The sequence below is a fragment of the Oncorhynchus masou genome, chromosome 6 (assembly GCF_036934945.1).
Source record: "Oncorhynchus masou masou isolate Uvic2021 chromosome 6, UVic_Omas_1.1, whole genome shotgun sequence".
NCBI lineage: Eukaryota > Metazoa > Chordata > Actinopteri > Salmoniformes > Salmonidae > Oncorhynchus > Oncorhynchus masou.
In genome coordinates, this window is record NC_088217.1 from 77081238 (window position 1) to 77103517 (window position 22280).

The 22280-nt window shown below is 45.6% G+C and overlaps 1 protein-coding gene across 1 annotated transcript in view; it reads right to left on the reverse strand.

Annotated features, from left to right (window-relative positions):
* The window catches only part of LOC135541702 (fibronectin type III domain-containing protein 3B-like), a 159115-nt gene that overhangs the window by 5864 nt on the left and 130971 nt on the right, over positions 1-22280 (reverse strand). The window contains exons 24-26 of the mRNA XM_064968014.1: positions 13812-14083; positions 8302-8526; positions 1584-1750 (exon numbers count right to left, since the gene is read on the reverse strand). Coding sequence (XP_064824086.1) covers positions 1584-1750; positions 8302-8526; positions 13812-14083 — 664 coding nt within the window. The remainder of the gene's footprint in view (positions 1-1583; positions 1751-8301; positions 8527-13811; positions 14084-22280) is intronic.

Sequence of the window (22280 nt, forward strand, 5' to 3'; positions counted from 1 at the left end):
TATTCTATGGGATTGAGGTCAGGGCTTTGTGATGGCCACTCCAATACCTTCACTTTGTTGTCCTTAAGCCATTTTGCCACAACTTTGGACGTATGCTTGGGGTCATTGTCCATTTGGAAGACCCATTTGCGACCAAGCTCTAACTTCCTGACTGATGTCTTGAGATGTTGCTTCAATATATCCACATAGTTTTCCATCCTAATGAAGCCATCTATTTTGTGAAGTGCACCAGTCCCTCCTGCAGCAAAGCACCCCACAACATGATGCTGCCACCCCGTGCTTCACGGTTAGGATGGTGTTCTTCGGTTTAGCAAGCCTCCCCCTTTTTCCTCCAAACATAACGATGGTCATCATGGCCAAACAGTTTTATTTTTGTTTCATCAGACCAGAGGACATGTCTCCAAAAAATACAATCTTTGTCCCCATGTGCAGTTGCAAACCGTAGTCTGGCTTTTTCATGGTGGTTTTGGGGCAGTGGCTTCTTCCTTGCTGAGCGGCCTTTAAGGTTATGTCGATATAGGACTCGTTTTACTGTGGATATAGATACTTTTGTACCTGTTTCCTCCAGCGTCTTCATAAGGTCCTTTGCTGTTGTTCTGGGATTGATTTACACTTTTCGCACCAAAGTACGTTCATCTCTAAGAGACCGAACGCGTCTCCTTCCTGAGCAGTATGACGGGTCCCATGGTGTTTATACTTGCATTCTATTGTTTCTACAGATGAACGTGGTACCGTCAGGCGTTTGGAAATTGCTCCCAAAGATGAACCAGACATGTGGAGGTCTACAATTATTTTTCTGAGATCATGGCTGATTTCTTTTGATTTTCCCATGATGTCAAGCAAAGAGGCACATAGTTTGAAGGTAAGCCTTGAAATACATCCACAGGTACACCTCCAATTGACTCAAATGATGTCAATTAGCCTATCAGAAGCTTCTAAAGCCATGACATAATTTTCTGGAATTTTCCAAGCTGTTTAAAGGCACAGTCAACTTAGTTGCATGTAAACTTCTGACCCACTGGAATTGTGATACTGTCACGCCCTGATCATAGAGAGCCCTTGGTTCTGTATGGTATTGTAGGTCAGGGCGTGACTAGGGGGGTGTTCTAGTTTTTTCTATTTCTATGTTGGTGTGCTTGGTATGGTTCCCAATTAGAGGCAGCTGATTATTGTTGGCTCTAATTGGGGATCATATTTAAGTTCCCTATTGTTCCCACCTGGGTTGTGGGATATTGTTTTGGTTCGTGCTTTGTTGCGCTCCGACTGCACGTTTGTTATTCTTTGTTGTAAGTTTCACTATTAAAGATAACGTGGAACTCTACGCTGCGCCTTGGTCCACTCATTTCAACAAGTGTGACAGATACAGTGAATTATAAGTGAAATAATCTGCCTGTAAACAAGTGGCTGAACTAGAAGTTTGTTAACAAGACATTTGTGGAGTGGCTGAAAAATGAGCTTTAATGACTCAAACTAAGTGTTAACTTCTGACTTCAACTGTATCAGTCCACTCACTCCATTCCAGCTGTCCTCCCGTCAGCAGCCTCCTGTGACGGAAACCCACGCACCGCCAGACAAACCCTTACCTTTGAGTGCGGAGGGTACAGTCTTGGTGGTAGAGAAGGTATGTGTGTCTGAGAAGGGTCCCTCCCCTGCGTCACTACATGCCTGGATCCTGAACCGGTAACTGGTGGACTCTGTCAGGCGCTGCACCTTGTAAGTATGACTGGGACCTCTGTAGATACACACAAACCTGGACAGAAAGACAAGGTTGAGAGAGAGAACGAGAGAAGAGAGAACGAGAAAGAAAGGGTGAGAGAGAACAATAAGGAGTCCAATAAAATGATGAGAGCAGGCTCTCATAAAGAGAGAACAATAAGGAGTCCAATAAAATGATGAGAGCAGGCTCTCATAAAGAGAGAACAATAAGGAGTCCAATAAAATGATGAGAGCAGGCTCTCATAAAGAGAGAACAATAAGGAGTCCAATAAAATGATGAGAGCAGGCTCTCATAAAGAGAGAACAATAAGGAGTCCAATAAAATGATGAGAGCAGGCTCTCATAAAGAGAGAACAATAAGGAGTCCAATAAAATGATGAGAGCAGGCTCTCATAAAGAGAGAAGGCAGTGGAAAGAGGTAGCTGGGTAAGGAGGGAGGGAGAGCTTCCGCTAGGATAGAGGATATAGAAGTGTCTGAGAGTGACGGAGACATAACTTCACCTGAAGCATTTATGGTAGGGGAGTGTACACACACACACACACACACACACACACACACACACACACACACACACACACACACACACTTCTTTTAGGGTATATCAGCTGTTGTTATGTTCTCTTTATTGCATAAATGCAGTATGACCAGTCAACCCAGTAAACAGGACAAGTCCATCTCTGCACAATGAAATTTTCTGTTTTTACTCTCAGGACATTTCCATAATCATCAGTGCTGGCAGACCGTGTGTGTGTGTGTGTGTGTGTGTGTGTGTGTGTGTGTGTGTAAATGATGAGTTATGACCCAGGGTTGTTTTGACAAGGCATTTTGGCACAACCAGGGCCAAGCAATTAACACACCACTTAGCCTGAAATAAACAACACACACTCTGAGAACATTACATAGCAGGTACAACCCCATCAAAACGCATGTCTGTCCGTCTCCACACCAGTCATCCATGTCAATTGTGCAAGTTCTCCCACTTAAAAAGATGAGAGAGGCCTGTACTTTTCATCATAGGTACACTTCAACTATGACAGACAAAATGAGAAAAAAAATCCAGAAAATCACATTGTAGGATTTTTTATGAATTAAAACTATTTGCAAATTATGGTGGAAAATAAGTATTTGGTCAATAACAAAAGTTTATCTCAATACTTTGTTATATACCCTTTGTTGTCAATGACAGAGGTCAAACGTTTTCTGTAAGTCTTCACAAGGTTTTCACACACTGCATTTTGGCCCATTCCTCCATGCAGATCTCCTCTAGAGCAGTGATGTTTTGGGGCTGTTGCTGGGCAACACGGACTTTCAACTCCCTCCAAAGATTTTCTATGGGGTTGAGATCTGGAGACTGGCTAGGCCACTCCAGGACCTTGAAATGCTTCTTACGAAGCCACTCCTTCGTTGGCCGGGCGGTGAGTTTGGGATCATTGTCATGCTGAAAGACCCAGCCATGTTTCATCTTCAATGCCCTTGCTGATGGAAGGAGGTTTTCACTCAAAATCTCACGATACATGGCCCCATTCATTCTTTCCTTTACACGGATCAGTCGTCCTGGTCCCTTTGCAGAAAAACAGCCCCAAAGCATGATGTTTCCACCCCCATGCTTCACAGTAGGTATGGTCTTCTTTGGATGCAACTCAGCATTCTTTGTCCTCCAAACACGACGAGTTGAGTTTTTACCAAAAAGTTATATTTTGGATTCATCTGATCATATGACATTCTCCCAATCTTCTTCTGGATCATCCAAATGCTCTCTAGCAAACTTCAGACGGGCCTGGACATGTACTGTCTTAATCAGGGGAACACGTCTGGCACTGCAGGATTTGAGTCCCTGGCGGCGTAGTGTGTTACTGATGGTAGGCTTTGTTACTTTGGTCCCAGCTCTCTGTAAGGTCATTCACTAGGTCCCCCCGTGTGGTTCTGGGATTTTTGCCTACCGTTCTTGTGACCATTTTGACCCCACGGGGTGAGATCTTGCGTGGAGCCCCAGATCGAGGGAGATTATCAGTGGTCTTGTATGTCTTCCATTTCCTAATAATTGCTCCCACAGTTGATTTCTTCAAATCAAGCTGCTTACCTATTGCAGATTCAGTCTTCCCAGCCTGGTGCAGGTCTACAATTTTGTTTCTGGTGTCCTTTGACAGCTCTTTGGTCTTGGCCATAGTGGAGTTTGGAGTGTGACTGTTTGAGGTTGTGGACAGGTGTCTTTTATACTGATAACAACTTCAAACAGGTGCCATTAATACAGGCAACGAGTGGAGGACAGAGGAGCCTCTTAAAGAAGAAGTTACAGGTCTGTGAGAGCCAGAAATCTTGCTTATTTGTAGGTGACCAAAAACTTATTTTCCACCATATTTTACAAATAAATTCATTAAAAATCCTACAATGTCATTTTCTGGATTTTTTTGTTCTCATTTTGTCGGTCATAGTTGAAGTGTACCTACGATGAAAATTACAGGCCTCTCTCATCATTTTAAGTGGGAGAACTTGCACAATTGGTGGCTGACTAAATACTTTTTTGCCCCAATGTATGTATGTATGCATGTATGCATGTATGTATGTATGTATGTATGTATGTATGTATGTATGTATGTATGTATGTATGTATGTATGTATGTATGTATGTATGTATGTATGTATGTAGGAAGGGTGGCTACACGCTCCAAGCTTCAAATGGACAAAAATAAAATCAGCGAGAGACCGGTGTCGAAACATGAGGATAAGAAGAGAGAGGGGGAGGCAGAGTGGGAGTGTAGTTATTTCACTGAATCTTACAGAGAGAGAGGAGGGGACAGACAGACCTGTGTCAGGACACCACATGAGTTTGAGAAGGTCATTGTAGAAATGAAAACAATATATGCTGTTTGGTCATTTGATATGTCTTTGTTTACTGCCAATAATACTGTGCTCCTCTCCTAATCCCTGCTCTCTCTCCCTCTGTCCCTTTTCTCCTCTCTCTCTCTCTCTCTCTCTCTCCCTCAGTCCCTTTACTCTTCTCTCTCTCCCTCTCATAGTGTCTGTGTATTTGGTTACCATAGCAATATGTCAATTACAGAGATTCCAGGTAATTCAGCCCTAATACTGTCTGGTTAGGAGCGGCAGGGGAGAAGAGGGACTAGGAAATTGTGAGGAGGGTAGAGGAGAGGGGGTCTCCAATACTGCCAGTTAAATCCATTTAGCTCTGATGATGCCCTTTCTACCCTGCAGAGACACATGCAGAGAGATAGAGAGGGGGAGAGATAGAGAGGGGGGGAGAGATAGTGAGGGGGCGAGAGATAGAGAGAGGGAGGGTGAGATAGAGAGGAGGTAGAGGGGGAGTGAGAGAGAGAGAGGGAGGGCGAGAGAGAGGGAGGGCGAGAGAGAGGAGGTAGAGGGGGAGTGAGATAGAGGTTGGGGGAGGGAGAGGAGGTAGAGGGGGAGAAAGATAGAGGGTGGGGAGGGAGAGGAGGTAGAGGGTGGGGGAGAGAGAGAGGGGGGATAGAGAGGAGGTAGAGGGTGGGTGGAGAGAGATAGAGAGGGGGGATAGAGTGGAGGTAGATCGGGAGAGAGAGAGGGGCATAGAGAGGAGGTAGGGGGGATAGAGAGAGGGGGCATAGAGAGGAGGTAGATGGGGAGAGAGAGGGGAGATGGAGAGGAGGTAGGGGGGATAGAGAGGAGGTCGGCTTCCTGTCAAAGCAAGGGCTGATTTCAAGGTTTTACTGCTAACCTACAAAGCATTACATGGGCTTGCTCCTACCTATCTCTCTGATTTGGTCCTGCCGTACATACCTACACGTAGACTACGGTCACAAGACGCAGGCCTCCTAATTGTCCCTAGAATTTCTAAGCAAACAGCTGGAGGCAGGGCTTTCTCCTATAGAGCTCCATTTTTATGGAATGGTCTGCCTACCCATGTCAGAGACGCAAACTCGGTCTCAACCTTTAAGTCCTTACTGAAGACTCATCTCTTCAGTGGGTCATATGATTGAGTGTAGTCTGGCCCAGGAGTGGGAAGGTGAACGGAAAGGCTCTGGAGCAACGAACCACCCTTGCTGTCTCTGCCTGGCCGGTTCCCCTCTTTCCACTGGGATTCTCTGCCTCTAACCCTATTACAGGGGCTGAGTCACTGGCTTACTGGGGCTCTCTCATGCCGTCCCTGGAGGGGGTGCGTCACCTGAGTGGGTTGATTCACTGATGTGGTCATCCTGTCTGGGTTGGCACCCCCCCTTGGGTTGTGTCATGGCGGAGATCTTTGCGGGCTATACTCAGCTTTGTCTCAGGATGGTAAGTTGGTGGTTGAAGATATCCCTCTATTGGTGTGGGGGCTGTGCTTTGGCAAAGTGGGTGGGGTTATATCCTTCCTGTTTGGCCCTGTCCGGGGGTGTCCTCGGATGGGGCCACAGTGTCTCCTGACCCCTCCTGTCTCAGCCTCCAGTATTTATGCTGCAGTAGTTTATGTGTCGGGGGGCTGGGGTCAGTTTGTTATATCTGGAGTACTTCTCCTGTCCAATTCGGTGTCCTGTGTGAATCTAAGTGTGCGTTCTCTAATTCTCTCCTTCTCTCTCTCGGAGGACCTGAGCCCTGGGACCATGCCCCAGGACTACCTGACATGATGACTCCTTGCTGTCCCCAGTCCACCTGGCCGTGCTGCTTCTCCAGTTTCAACTGTTCTGCCTTATTATTATTATTCGACCATGCTGGTCATTTATGAACATTTGAACATCTTGGCCATGTTCTGTTATAATCTCTACCCAGCACAGCCAGGAGAGGACTGGCCACCCCACATAGCCTGGTTCCTCTCTAGGTTTCTTCCTAGGTTTTGGCCTTTCTAGGGAGTTTTTCCAAACCACCGTGCTTCTACACCTGCATTGCTTGCTGTTTGGGGTTTTATGCTGGGTTTCTGTACAGCACTTTGAGATATCAGATGATGTACGAAGGGCTATATCAATAAATTTGATTTGATTTGACCAGTCACCCATGTCATAATGTGGCTGTGGCTAGGGATGCCAAGATGCCAACCACACCAGTCATCCATGTCGTAATGTGGCTGTGGCTAGGGATGCCAAGATGCCAACCACACCAGTCATCCATGTCATAATGTGGCTGTGGCTAGGGATGCCAAGATGCCAACCACACCAGTCATCCATGTCGTAATGTGGCTGTGGCTAGGGATGCCAACCACACCAGTCATCCATGTCGTAATGTGGCTGTGGCTAGAGATGCCAGGATGCCAACCACACCAGTCATCCATGTCATAATGTGGCTGTGGCTAGGGATGCCAAGATGCCAACCACACCAGTCATCCATGTCGTAATGTGGCTGTGGCTAGGGATGCCAAGATGCCAACCACACCAGTCATCCATGTCGTAATGTGGCTGTGGCTAGGGATGCCAGGATGCCAACCACACCAATCCTCCATGTCGTAATGTGGCTGTGGCTAGGGATGCCAACCACACCAGTCATCCATGTCGTAATGTGGCTGTGGCTGGGTATGCCAAGATGCCAACCACACCAGTCATCCATGTCGTAATGTGGCTGTGGCTGGCAACCACACCAGTCATCCATGTCGTAATGTGGCTGTGGCTAGGGATGCCAACCACACCAGTCATCCATGTCGTAATGTGGCTGTGGCTGGGGATGCCAACCACACCAGTCATCCATGTCGTAATGTGGCTGAGGCTAGGGATCCCAAGATGCCAGGATGCCAACCACACCAGTCATCCATGTCGTCATGTGGCTGTGGCTAGGGATGCCAACCATACCAGTCATCCACGTCGTAATGTGGCTGTGGCTAGGGATGCCAACCACACCAGTCATCCATGTCGTAATGTGGCTGTGGCTAGGGATGCCAACCACACCAGTCATCCATGTCGTAATGTGGCTGTGGCTAGGGATGCCACCCACACCAGTCATCCATGTCGTAATGTGGCTGTGGCTGTGGCTAGGGATGCCAACCACACCAGTCATCCATGTCGTAATGTGGCTGTGGCTAGGGATGCCAACCATAGCAGTCATCCATGTCGTAATGTGGCTGTGGCTAGGGATGCCAACCATACCAGTCATCCATGTCGTAATGTGGCTGTGGCTAGGGATGCCAAGCATACCCATCACCCAAGGCACTGCTCGACAGACAGTCTCTCTAATTCTCTCACTTATCCTTTATTACCTCCCTCCTCTTCCCTTCCCTTCACCCTCCCTCTACTTTCCCTCCTTCCCTCGCTCTACCTTCCCTCGCTCCCTCCCTCTCCCTTCCTCTATTTATTTCTCTCCTTCCTTCAGTCTGTTCTCTAATGGACAGCATGGTTGACCAGTTCATGGTTCTAATTAGTTCTGTAGTCTAGATGTTCTCATCGTGAGTTCTCCCTAGATCTACTGGTTACTGTCGTTTCCTCTACCTATCTCCCCACACGCACACACACGCATGCACACACGCACTACTCACTCACAAAATGCGTTTGAAGTATTTTCCTTCAGTAGAACTGTGATATGTAATATGGTTATTTACCATATGATTTTATCTAGAACGTACATAACATTGAGCCATTGGAACCATTGGAGTGTAGAAGCTGTGTGTGTGTGTGTGTGTGTACTCTATACTCTACCTGTGGTTCTTATCTTCCATCTGTAGTGTGTAGAACATGTCATTGGAGAGCAGGGCGCGGGTGTGTGTGTGTGCAGCGTTCTCCCCCCACTTCAGTTTCAGGCTCTGCGGGCCAACAGCCGAACATTCCAAAGGAGGAGGAGCCGGAGGGAGGGGGCGTGTCCTAGCCACCAGGGGTGGGCTCAACGGGCCACAGCCAATCATATTCACCGCTTGGATCTGCACACTGAGAGAGAAAGAGAGGGAGGGGTTAGGATAAATTGAGTGTGTGAAAGTTAGTTTGTCCATAACCAGTTTGGGTGTGTGTGTGTGTGTGTGTGTGTGTGTGTGTGTGTGTGTGTGTGTGTGTGTGTGTGTGTGTTTGTATTAGTATTTATTAGGGATCCCCATTCGTTCCTGCAGCAGCTACTCTTCCTGGGGTCCAAACACATTAAGGCACTTCCATCACACATAAAACAGAAGATCAATCAGTCCATCATATAACATTATTACACCACTCCACATCTACAGTACAAACTGTACGGTCTGTGTGTCTGAGTACTAATGTTGGTTAATAGCAGAAGAGAGGCAGCATTAGAGGTGCTATAATGATGGGTGTTTTCCTCTGTCCATTGCGTCATGACTGACCCCTAACCTCACCTACCCGGCATCCATCTAACCCAGTCTCTCCTGACTAATATTTTCCGTTCCCCAAAACAAGTCACGCCTTGCAAAAATCTGCCAACGTTCAATAAATTCCCTGGTTCTCCTGAAATCCCGGTTGGAGGATTCCTGGAATCAGGGGGGAATAAGCAAGAACTCTGGAATGCTCCAACAGGATTTCTGGAAAACCAGGGAATTTGGCAACCCTAGTCATGCCTTTCAACATCATCCCTATGGAATAACTAGGAATAGAGAGGAATAGCAATCACATCAACCTCAATCATCTAGAGTCATCTCATCCAGTATATTACAGTTATAACGCTGTATTAGATCTGTTCTCAGACCTGTTCAGACAGTTCCTTAACCTCTATGGCCCTCTATGGATAGTAATGAGGACTTACTGTGTTGTTGTTCCATCTATTTTCTGTTGTTTACTAGAGTCCCTCCACTGTCCTGTTGTCTTTTCCAGGAACCCTCCTCTCTCTCTCTGGACAATCTCACTTCCTTTCCCTCACTCTCTCCTCCTCTCTCTCTCTGGATGATATTGCTTCCTTTCCCTCACTCTCTCCTCCCCCCTCTCTCTCTCTGGACAATCTTGCTTCCTTTCCCTCACTCTCTCCTCCCCTCTCTCTCTCTCTCTCTCTCTCTCTCTCTCTGGACAATCTTGCTTCCTTTCCCTCACTCTCTCCTCCTCCTCTCTCTCTCTATGGACAATCTTGCTTCCTTTCCCTCACTCTCTCCTCCTCTCTCTCTCTCTCTCTCTGGACAATCTTGCTTCCTTTCCCTCACTCTCTCCTCCTCTCTCTCTCTCTCTCTCTGGACAATCTTGCTTCCTTTCCCTCACTCTCTCCTCCTCTCTCTCTCTCTCTCTGGACAATCTTGCTTCCTTTCCCTCACTCTCTCCTCCTCTCTCTCTCTCTGGACAATCTTGCTTCCTTTCCCTCACTCTCTCCTCCTCTCTCTGGACGATCTTGCTTCCTTTCTCTCACTCTCTCTGGACAATCTTGCTTCCTTTCCCTCACTCTCTCCTCCTCTCTCTCTCTCTGGACAATCTTGCTTCCTTTTCCTCACTCTCTCCTCCTCTCTCTCTCTCTCTCTGGAAGATCTTGCTTCCTTTACCTCACTCTCTCCTCCTCTCTCTCTCTCTCTGGACGATCTTGCTTCCTTTCCCTCACTCTCTCCTCCTCTCTCTCTGGACAATATTGCTTCCTTTCCCTCACTCTCTCCCCCTCTCTCTCTGGACGATCTTGCTTCCTTTCCCTCACTCTCTCCTCCTCTCTCTCTCTCTCTCTGGACAATCTTGCTTCCTTTCCCTCACTCTCTCTCTCTCTCTGGACAATATTGCTTCCTTTCCCTCACTCTCTCCTCCTCTCTCTCTGGACAATATTGCTTCCTTTCCCTCACTCTCTCCTTCTCTCTCTCTGTCTGGACGATCTTGCTTCCTTTCCCTCACTATCTCCCCTCTCTCTCTCTGGACGATCTTGCTTCCTTTCTCTCTCTGTCTGGACAATCTTCTCTCTCTCTCTCTCTCTCTCTCTCTCATTACCTTAATTATTTTACTGTCTGACATTTACCAACAGTAGCCTTTTCCTGATGACACACACACACACACACACACACACACACACACACACACACACACACACACACACACACACACACACACACACACACACACACACACACACACACACACACACACACACACACACAGGTTGACACCTTCTCCTAGTTCCTCATTGATCATAACAGAGTATTTTAGATGCAGATGCCGGTTGACAGTTCCAGTCAAACAAACCCACATGATGTTGGCTACAGAAGCACATTCTCCACAGACAGACGGGCATAGAGAGAAGCTCACAGACACACACACTTAACATGGACTAAACTTACATCTAATTACTGAACTTAACATGGACTAAACTTACATCTAACTACTGAACTTAACATTGACTAAACTTACATCTAACTACTGAACTTAACATTGACTAAACTTACATCTAACATGGACTAAACCTACATCTCACTACTGAACTTAACATGGACTAAACTTACATCTAACTACTGAACTTAACATTGACTAAACTTACATCTAACTAGTAAACTTAACATGGACTAAACCTACATCTCACTACTGAACTTAACATGGACTAAACTTACATCTAACTACTGAACTTAACATGGACTAAACTTACATCTAACTACTGAACTTAACATGGACTAAACTTACATCTAACTACTAAACTTAACATTGACTAAACTTACATCTAACTACTAAACTTAACATGGACTAAACTTACATCTAACTACTGAACTTAACATGGACTAAACTTACATCTAACTACTGAACTTAACATGGACTAAACTTACATTTAACTACAGTAGCCTTTTCCTGATGACACACACACACACACACCCACACAAACACACAAACACACACAGGTTGTAGTTACTCCACCACACAAAACAGAAAGTGTGGAAGATGACGAGTGAGAAGAGGACAGGGGAGAGAATGAAAGAGAGAGAGACAGAAGAGGGCAGAATGAAGGAGAGAGAGGGAGGGAGGGTTAGATGGTGAAGATGAATAAATCTATCCTTCCTCTGGTCCGTTTTGTTTAATCCTTGTTAAATTGAAAACACTAAAACGAACAAACACTTTCCTATCAAAAAAAGAGAATGAGTTTTTCCACTGGTCACCCTATGGAGAGGTCAACCGATTAATGGGAATCGGATTCATTCGGGCCGATTTCAAGTTGTCATAACAATCGGTAATCGGTATTTTTGAGCGCCGATTTGCCTTTTTTTTATACAATTTTTTTATTTTTTTTACACCTTAATTTAATCTTTATTTAACTTGGCAAGTCAGTTAAGAACACATTCTTATTTTCAATGACGGCATAGGAACGGTGGGTTAACTGCCTCGTTCAGGGTTCAGAACGACAGATTTTCACCTTGTCAGCTCGGTGAGATCCAATCTTGCAACCTTACAGTTAACTAGTCCAACGCAATAACGACCTGCCTCTCTCTCGTTGCACTCCACAAGGAGACTGCCTGTTACACAAATGCAGTAAGCCAAGGTAAGTTGCTCATTAGCATTAAACTAATCTTATAAAAAAAACAATCAATCATAATCACTAACTACACATGGTTAGCCTCCCGGGTGGCGCAGTGGTGAAGGGCGCTGTGCCACCAGAGACTCTGTCGTAACCGGCCGCGACCGCCGGGTCCGTGGGGCGACGCACAATTGGCGTAGAGTCGTCCGGGTTTGGCCGGTAGGGATATCCTTGTCTCATAGAGCACCAGCGACTCCTGTGACGGGCCGGGCGCAGTGCACGCTAACCAAGGTTGCCGGGTGCACGGTGTTTCCTCCGACACATTGGTGTGGCTGGCTTCCGGGTTGGATGCGCGCTGTGTTAAGAGGCAGTGCGGCTTGGTTGGGTTGTGTATCGGAGGACGCATGACTTTCGACCTTCGTGTCTCCCGAACCCGTACGGGAGTTGTAGCGATGAGACAAGATAGTAGCTACTAACAATTGGATACCAAGAAAAGGGGGAGAAAAAGGGGGTAAAAAAAATGACTGTGTTAATCTGACTGACAAGTATCTAAGTATCTGACTGAGTGGTGGTAGGCAGAAGCAGGCGCGTAAACATTCATTCAAACAGCACTTTCGTGCATTTTTCCAGCAGCTCTTCGTTGTGCGTCAAGCATTGCGCTGTTTATGACTTCAAGCCTATCAACTCCCGAGATGAGGCTGGTGTGACCGAAGTGAAATGGCTGGCTAGTTAGCGCGCGCTAATAGCGTTTCAAACTTCACTCGCTCTGAGCCTTGGTGTGGTTGTTTCCCTTGCTCTGCATGGGTAACGCTGCTTCGATGTGGTGGCTGTTGTCGTTGTGTTGCTGGTTCGAGCCCAGGGAGGAGCGAGGAGAGGGACGGAAGCTATACTGTTACACTGGCAATACTAAAGTGCCTATAAGAACATCCAATAGTCAAAGGTTAATGAAATACAAATGGTATAGAGGGAAATAGTCCTATAATAACTACAACCTAAAACTTCTTACATGAGAATGTTAAAAGTTAAAAGGAACCACCAGCTGTGATATGTTCTCATGTTCTGAGCAAGGAACTGGAACGTTAGCTTTCTTACATGGCACATATTGAAGACATGTTAAAAGGAACCACCAGCTGTGATATGTTCTCATGTTCTGAGCAAGGAACTGGAACGTTAGCTTTCTTACATAGCACATATTGCGGCTTTTTTGGTCTCCAATAATCGGTATCGGCATTGAAAAATCATAATCGGTCGACCTCTAGTCTTGATATGAATCAGTATCCAGGGGAAATGGACTGTAACCAATCAGATGGAGTGATTGATGGATACACATGCAAATGCACTCAAATACATAAGAGGGGCAGTCAGTAGTAGTGTTATTCTAACTCAACTAGGTAAGAAAAACAGTGACAATAACAGCTCACACACACACACACACACACACACACACACACACACACACACACACACACACACACACACACACACACACACACACACACACACAACACACACACACACACACACACACACACACACACACACACACACACACACACACACACACCTACAAACATTTGCTAACATGAATAGCCGCACACACCCATAGAAGCACACTTTACTCATTGTCTCACAGAATCACAAACGCTTAGTGTGAACAATAACCAATCACACAACTCCCTTTCTTAATTCCTAGAAACACAGGGCATGATTACTGCTATTAGTGCTGCTGGTAAGTGGACCAACATCATCTCAGACGCAATCTCAATTACAACCCTGAACATTCTGCTGGGACTGGAAATAGTGTGTGTGTGTGTACCTGTACTGGCTGTCTGGCTGAAGGTCAGTGATCAGGTGACTGGTTCCTGTATCCACGGTAATGAGTTGATCGTCCAGACTGATGATGTAAGACGTTATATCCGCCCCATTACAGTTAGGCTCCTCCCACTTCAGGAAGAGGCAGGTGGAGGGGGACTGATCTGATTGGAGCTGGTCAAGCAGGAAGAAAGAAGAGACTGCGTCGGGATTAGTCGCTGGAGTCTGGAAGGTCATCTGTTCACTGTAAGGCCCCGCCCCCGCTTGGTTCACCGCCTGTCGAGGTGGAGAGAGAGAAAGAGAGAGTGAGTGAGAGAGATAGAGATAGAGTGAGAGACAGAGCGAGTGAGAGACAGAGCGAGTGAGAGACAGAGAGAGTGAGAGACAGAGAGAGTGAGAGACAGAGAGAGTGAGAGACAGAGAGAGTCAGAGACAGAGAGAACGAGAGAGACATTTGAGTTTTAAATCATCTTTATTGGGTCTGGGAGCCCACAACACAAACACTCATCTAAAACCATGGTTACACATCAATTAAAAGCACAACACCAAATCCTCCTCCACAGTAACTAAACATAACAGCCCTTGAATACCCCATATACTCATAAACAGTTCAATATTATTAACCAGTTTGTAATAGGTAAACTCAACCCTCAGTCTCACTGCCAACATTCCCACCACATCCACAGACCCCTGTCCCTGAATACTGTTCTTTCAGGTCTTCCATATTGCTAATTTAGCTGCCCCTGACACAAAATTAAGCAAAAATAACTACACCCCTTTGACTAAACCTGTACTTTAGCCCAAATATAAACAGTTGGGAAGAGAAAACCTCTCCCAGAGCTGAGAACCAAGAAGTGATCAGGTCAATCATCCCGACCAACCTGGGACACTGTAAAACAGATGTGCCAGAGTTTCAGACTCAGCACAGAATGGACACCCCTCCCCAACACTAGGATCCAGGTGTACCAGATGCATGTTGGTGGCAATAACCAAATGTATTATCCTCCATTGGAGGTCAGCTGTCTTCTTATCAATAGGTAGTTTATATAATGATCGCCAACATCCTTTTGGGGAGGCCCCTGGACCAAACACCCCCCCCCACCTCGTCAATTTGACCCCTTCCAGGGAAGAGGAAGGAAGGAAAGCAGCATCCCCACGTCCTCCTCTAATGTCCCCACCGCAGCACTAACATTCAGCGCAGGGAACACATCATCCAGACTCTCTGTCCACCGATCAGAGTTGGAAGTATCAGTCGCATGCTGCCGGTGAAGGCTGGCTGAACCCAGAGCACAGGACTGGATGGCAGTGTTGGAAAAAAGAGGCTCTTCAAAAAGCCACATCCCTGGTGGCGTGCAGACCTTACGGGACTTGACAAAGACTCTCCAAGCCTGCATAACAGACTCATAAAATGGAGTCAGGCCAGGCAAATCAACCCCCTCCAGCTTTAAGAGGAAAAGGTGCATGTCTAAGCCCAAACAGCCCACTCTCCTCATCAATGTGTAGGCTGTTTCGACCCAGCTAGAACCGTCTCTGTACAACAATCTCTGGGCTGCTTGAAGCCGGAAAGCCATGATCCTGGAAGAAATGTCCACCAGGCCTTGCCCACCCTCGTGCAGTGGCAGGTACAGGGCTGCAGCTTTAATCCAGTGTTGTCCAGACCCGAAGAAATTGACAAGGGTCCTCTGAAGCTCTTGTATCAGACCCTTTGGTGGCTGTAAAATCATTAGTCTGTGCCACAGTGGAGAGGCAGCAAGATTATTAGCTACCAGGACCTGTCCCCTATAAGACAGCTGGGGCAGCACGCATTTCCACCGTGACAGTCTGGCACACACTTTCTCCACTACACCCTCCCAGTTCTTTTTCTGAAAGACATCAGAGCCTAGAACCCCCTCCCCCTCAAAGTCTTCATCCCATCTCTGCCCCACGAAGCCCCCCTGGTAACCGTGGAGCAGACCCCGTAAGCTGAACTGCCAACAGCAATTCACTCTTTTCCCAATTGACTCTAGCTGAGGAGGCCCCCTCATACACCTTTAGAGCGTTTGAGAGAACCTTAACATCCTCATCCCCTGTAATAAAAACTGTCAGGTCATCTGCAGACACAGACAGTGCCATCATAGGTCCCTTCATAACCCCTGGCTCAGAGAAACCCATTAGCCTCACTCTAAAAAAACAAACCATTGGTTCAATTGCCAGACAATATAACTGTCCTGAAATTGGGCATCCCTGTCTGATACCCCTATGGACGGGGATTGGCAGCTCAAATCACCCCACACCTTCACCATATACGAGGCCCCAGCATACAGTAAACTCATCCAAGACAAAAAGACGTCCCCAACCCAAAGGCTTTCATTGTTTTGAACAAGTACTGGTGGTCCACATGGTCAAAAGCCTTCTCCTGATCCAAAGAAACCAAACCCACACTCACATCAGATAGTTTACAAATGTTTAAAACATCTCTTATCAGAAACAAGTTATCAACTACAGAGTGGTCAGGTACAAAAACTGGTCCTTATGGACCAACAGCCCCAGATATTCTTTCAACCTGTTTGAGAGACATTTAGATACAATTTTATATTCTGCGTACAGCAATGCAACAAGTCACCAGTTAGTTATAAGAGCCAAATCCCCCCTTTTTTGGCAACAGTGAAAGCACCGCACATTGACAGGATACAGGAAGAGAACCCTCACGTTGACAGGATACAGGAAGAGAACCCTCACGTTGACAGGATACAGGAAGAGAACCCTCACGTTGACAGGATACAGGAAGAGAACCCTCACATTGACAGGATACAGGAAGAGAACCCTCACGTTGACAGGATACAGGAAGAGAACCCTCACGTTGACAGGATACAGGAAGAGAACCCTCACGTTGACAGGATACAGGAAGAGAACCCTCACGTTGACAGGATACAGGAAGAGAACCCTCACGTTGACAGGATACAGGAAGAGAACCCTCACGTTGACAGGATACAGGAAGAGAACCCTCACGTTGACAGGATACAGGAAGAGAACCCTCACGTTGACAGGATACAGGAAGAGAACCCTCACATTGACAGGATACAGGAAGAGAACCCTCACGTTGACAGGATACAGGAAGAGAACCCTCACGTTGACAGGATACAGGAAGAGAACCCTCACGTTGACAGGATACAGGAAGAGAACCCTCACATTGACAGGATACAGGAAGAGAACCCTCACGTTGACAGGATACAGGAAGAGAACCCTCACCTTGACAGGATACAGGAAGAGAACCCTCACGTTGACAGGATACAGGAAGAGAACCCTCACATTGACAGGATACAGGAAGAGAACCCGCACGTTGACAGGATACAGGAAGAGAACCCGCACATTGACAGGATACAGGAAGAGAACCCTCACGTTGACAGGATACAGGAAGAGAACCCTCACATTGACAGGATACAGGAAGAGAACCCTCACATTGACAGGATACAGGAAGAGAACCCTCACGTTGACAGGATACAGGAAGAGAACCCTCACGTTGACAGGATACAGGAAGAGAACCCTCACATTGACAGGATACAGGAAGAGAACCCTCACGTTGACAGGATACAGGAAGAGAACCCTCACATTGACAGGATACAGGAAGAGAACCCTCACATTGACAGGATACAGGAAGAGAACCCTCACATTGACAGGATACAGGAAGAGAACCCTCACGTTGACAGGATACAGGAAGAGAACCCTCACGTTGACAGGATACAGGAAGAGAACCCTCACATTGACAGGATACAGGAAGAGAACCCTCACGTTGACAGGATACAGGAAGAGAACCCTCACGTTGACAGGATACAGGAAGAGAACCCTCACATTGACAGGATACAGGAAGAGAACCCTCACGTTGACAGGATACAGGAAGAGAACCCTCACATTGACAGGATACAGGAAGATAACCCTCACGTTGACAGGATACAGGAAGAGAACCCTCATGAAAAGATTCACACACCACTTCATAAAAACCCTCCCCAATAGACGCCCAAAAGTGCTTCTAGAACTCAGATGGTAAACCATCGATGCCAGGGGCTCGGCCTGTTGAGAGCTGCATGACTGCTGTGGACAGCTCCTGCAGCGTAATGTCAGAGTCCAATGCGACTCTCTGCTCAGAGCCCAAATGAGGAAGACTGTAACAACTGTTCAGCACACAGAGAATCACAATCCTCCGCCTTATAGAGGGCAGAGTAAAAATCCACCCCATGTTGGCACATTTCACTGTCATCCGTGCTCACCTTCTCATCAGGGAGACGAAGGCAGACCATCTGTTTACATTGCAATGTCCACTGTCCTAGGTTAAAAAAAGCACTAGGAGCATCCATATCCTTGAGGCTAGCATAACGAGACCTAATCAAGGCACCCTTCACTCTTTCATGTAAAAACCACCTCAGTTCATGTCTCTTGTCCTGTAAGTTCATAACTAGTCTGGGGTCATTCTGAGTGAGCAACTTCAATTCAATAGATTTGATGTCCTGTTCAAGGGCCCCGATTGTCTCTTTAACTTCAGTTTGAGACAGAGCAGTATACTGTTGACAAAATAATTGTATTTGGGCCTTCCCAACCTCCCACCATTGTCTCAAGGACTCAACATTCCCTTTTGTAATCCTCCATTTTTCACAAAACAACTTAACATTAAAATACCAGTAAGGTGATGACCTTCGTGCACAAGTGAATATCAACAGTAACAATATGGTGATCTGAGAAACCCACAGGAGTAATATCACACCTTCCAACCCTACTACAGTAGTGATCAGCTACATATAACCTGTCTAACCTTCCAACCCTACTACAGTAGTGATCAGATACATACAACCTGTCTAACCTTCCAACCCTACTACAGTAGTGATCAGCTACATATAACCTGTCTAACCTTTCAACCCTACTACAGTAGTGATCAGATACATACAACCGGTCTAACCTTCCAACCCAACTACAGTAGTGATCAGCTACATACAACCTGTCTAACCTTTCAACTCTACTACAGTAGTGATCAGATACATACAACCTGTCTAACCTTCCAACCCTACTACAGTAGTGATCAGATACATACAACCTGTCTAACCTTCCAACCCTACTACAGTAGTGATCAGCTACATACAACCTGTCTAACCTTTCAACTCTACTACAGTAGTGATCAGATACATACAACCTGTCTAACCTTCCAACCCTACTACAGTAGTGATCAGATACATACAACCTGTCTAACCTTCCAACCCAACTACAGTAGTGATCAGCTACATACAACCTGTCTAACCTTTCAACTCTACTACAGTAGTGATCAGATACATACAACCTGTCTAACCTTCCAACCCTACTACAGTAGTGATCAGATACATACAACCTGTCTAACCTTCCAACCCTACTACAGTAGTGATCAGCTACATACAACCTGTCTAACCTTTCAACTCTACTACAGTAGTGATCAGATACATACAACCTGTCTAACCTTCCAACCCTACTACAGTAGTGATCAGATACATACAACCTGTCTAACCTTCCAACCCTACTACAGTAGTGATCAGCTACATATAACCTGTCTAACCTTTCAACCCTACTACAGTAGTGATCAGATACATACAACCGGTCTAACCTTCCAACCCTACTACAGTAGTGATCAGATACATACAACCTGTCTAACCTTCCAACCCTACTACAGTAGTGATCAGCTACATATAACCTGTCTAACCTTTCAACCCTACTACAGTAGTGATCAGATACATACAACCGGTCTAACCTTCCAACCCAACTACAGTAGTGATCAGCTACATACAACCTGTCTAACCTTTCAACTCTACTACAGTAGTGATCAGATACATACAACCTGTCTAACCTTCCAACCCTACTACAGTAGTGATCAGATACATACAACCGGTCTAACCTTCCAACCCTACTACAGTAGTGATCAGATACATACAACCGGTCTAACCTTCCAACCCAACTACAGTAGTGATCAGCTACATATAACCTGTCTAACCTTCAACCCTACTACCAGATACATACTAACCTTCCAACCCAACTACAGTAGTGATCAGCTACATACAACCTGTCTAACCTTTCAACTCTACTACAGTAGTGATCAGATACATACAACCTTCAAACAACCCTACTACAGTAGTGATCAGATACATACAACCGGTCTAACCTTCCAACCCTACTACAGTAGTGATCAGATACATACAACCTGTCTAACCTTCCAACCCTACTACAGTAGTGATCAGATACATACAACCTGTCTAACCTTCCAACCCTACTACAGTAGTGATCAGATACATACAACCTGTCTAACCTTCCAACCCTACTACAGTAGTGATCAGATACATACAACCTGTCTAACCTTCCAACCCTACTACAGTAGTGATCAGATACATACAACCTGTCTAACCTTCCAACCCTACTACAGTAGTGATCAGATACATACAACCTGTCTAACCTTCCAACCCTACTACAGTAGTGATCAGATACATACAACCTGTCTAACCTTCCAACCCTACTACAGTAGTGATCAGATACATACAACCTGTCTAACCTTCCAACCCTACTACAGTAGTATACAACCTGTCTAACCTTCCAACCCTACTACAGTAGTCTAACCTTCCAACCCTACTACAGTAGTGATCAGATACATACAACCTGTCTAACCTTGCTGCACTGACACAACCTTCATTAACTTTTAACCATGTGTATGGCCTAACTGTTGCATTCCTTACTCTCCACACACCAGAAAGCTCAAACTCAGTTAATAGACCAGACAGGCAAGTGGCTGACCGCAGATGAGGTCAACAGTAAAATCCACTGTACAGTTCCAGTCCCCCCCTAAAACCATACATCCCTCTTGGTCACACTGTCTTAAGGTTTCCTTTATTTGATCAAATACAGCAATACTCTCTGTACCCTCATTAGGAGCATAAACATTTAAAAAAACATAACATCCACCTTGACCAATAAAACCCGACCCTTGACAATCTCTGTTGTAGATTCCACAGTCACCCCTAAACCTGAGAAAAACAAAATTGCCACCCCAGCACTGAAATTAGTACCATGACTGAGTACATGCTGCCCCTCCCACCACATACCCCAGTCAACCTCATTAGCCTCATCACTATGTGTCTCCTGTAGAAAAACTACATTAAGCCTTTTCTGTTTTATTCATTCTAATTAGAGGTCAACCGATTAATTAGGGCCGATTAATTAGGGCCGATTTCAAGTTTTCATAACAATCGTAAATCTGTATTTTTGGAAGCCGATTTTGCCATTTTATTTTTTACACCTTTAATTCATCATGTGAAATGGCTAGCTAGTTAGCGGGGTGCGCGCTAATATCGTTTCAAACGCCACTCGCTCTGAGACTTGGAGTAGTTGTTCCCCTTGCTCTGCATGGGTAACGCTGCTTCGAGGGTGGCTGTTGTCAATGTGTTCCTGGTTCGAGCTATACTGTTAAACTGGCAATACTAAAGTGCCTATAAGAACATCCAATAGTCAAAGGTATATGAAATACAAATGGTAGAGAGAGAAATAGTCCTATAATTCTTATAATAGCTACAACCTAAAACTTCTTACCTGGGAATATTGAAGACTCATGTTAAAAGGAACCACCAGCTTTCATATGTTCTCATGTTCTGAGCAAGGAACTGAAACGTTAGCTTTTTTACATGGCACATATTGCACTTTTACTTTCTTCTCCAACACTTTGTTTTTGCATTATTTAAATCAAATTGAACATGTTTCATTATTTATTTGAGGCTAAATGGATTTTATTTATTTATTATATTAAGTTAAAATAAGTGTTCATTCAGTATTGTTGTAATTGCCATTATTACAAATAAATAAAAATCGTCCGATCAATCTGTATCGGCTTTTTTTGGTCCTCCAATAATCGGTATCAGTATTGGCGTTGAAAAATCATAATCGGTCAACCTCTACTTCTAATACCCAAGCCCTCTTATTCCTTTCCCTTCCCCCATTAATATTGAGAGAACCAACCTTTAGTACCTCCATGTAGAAAAGAGAAAGGAAAAGCAGAAGAAACCACAGAGAAACCAGACAAGGAGAAAAAACACCCTATGAGTCATGATCATCATCATTGTTTTAATTTTCTCTGAACCTGACCACGTTTCCCACTACCTTTTTCTGCAGTGACAGCAGGAGCACATTTCCTCAAGCGAAAACGCTTCTTCACTCAACTGGTCTAACCCCACCGTCTTCTGTAACATCACAGCTGACCTCACAAACTTATCAACATCCCAAAAATCTGCCAATTTGACAGATTTCCCAAAAGTCTGATCCAGGAACCCATTGACCTCCTCTAGACTGTAAATTGAGTCTTCATCAGCTGCTATCTTATCAATAGAGATATCCATGTCCTTCTCCTGATCCTCCTCAACTGAGGCCACAAACAACTGACTCCCCTCTACCACACTCCCCACTTCACCCAATCACTCGTACCAGGCATCTCCTCCACTACCTG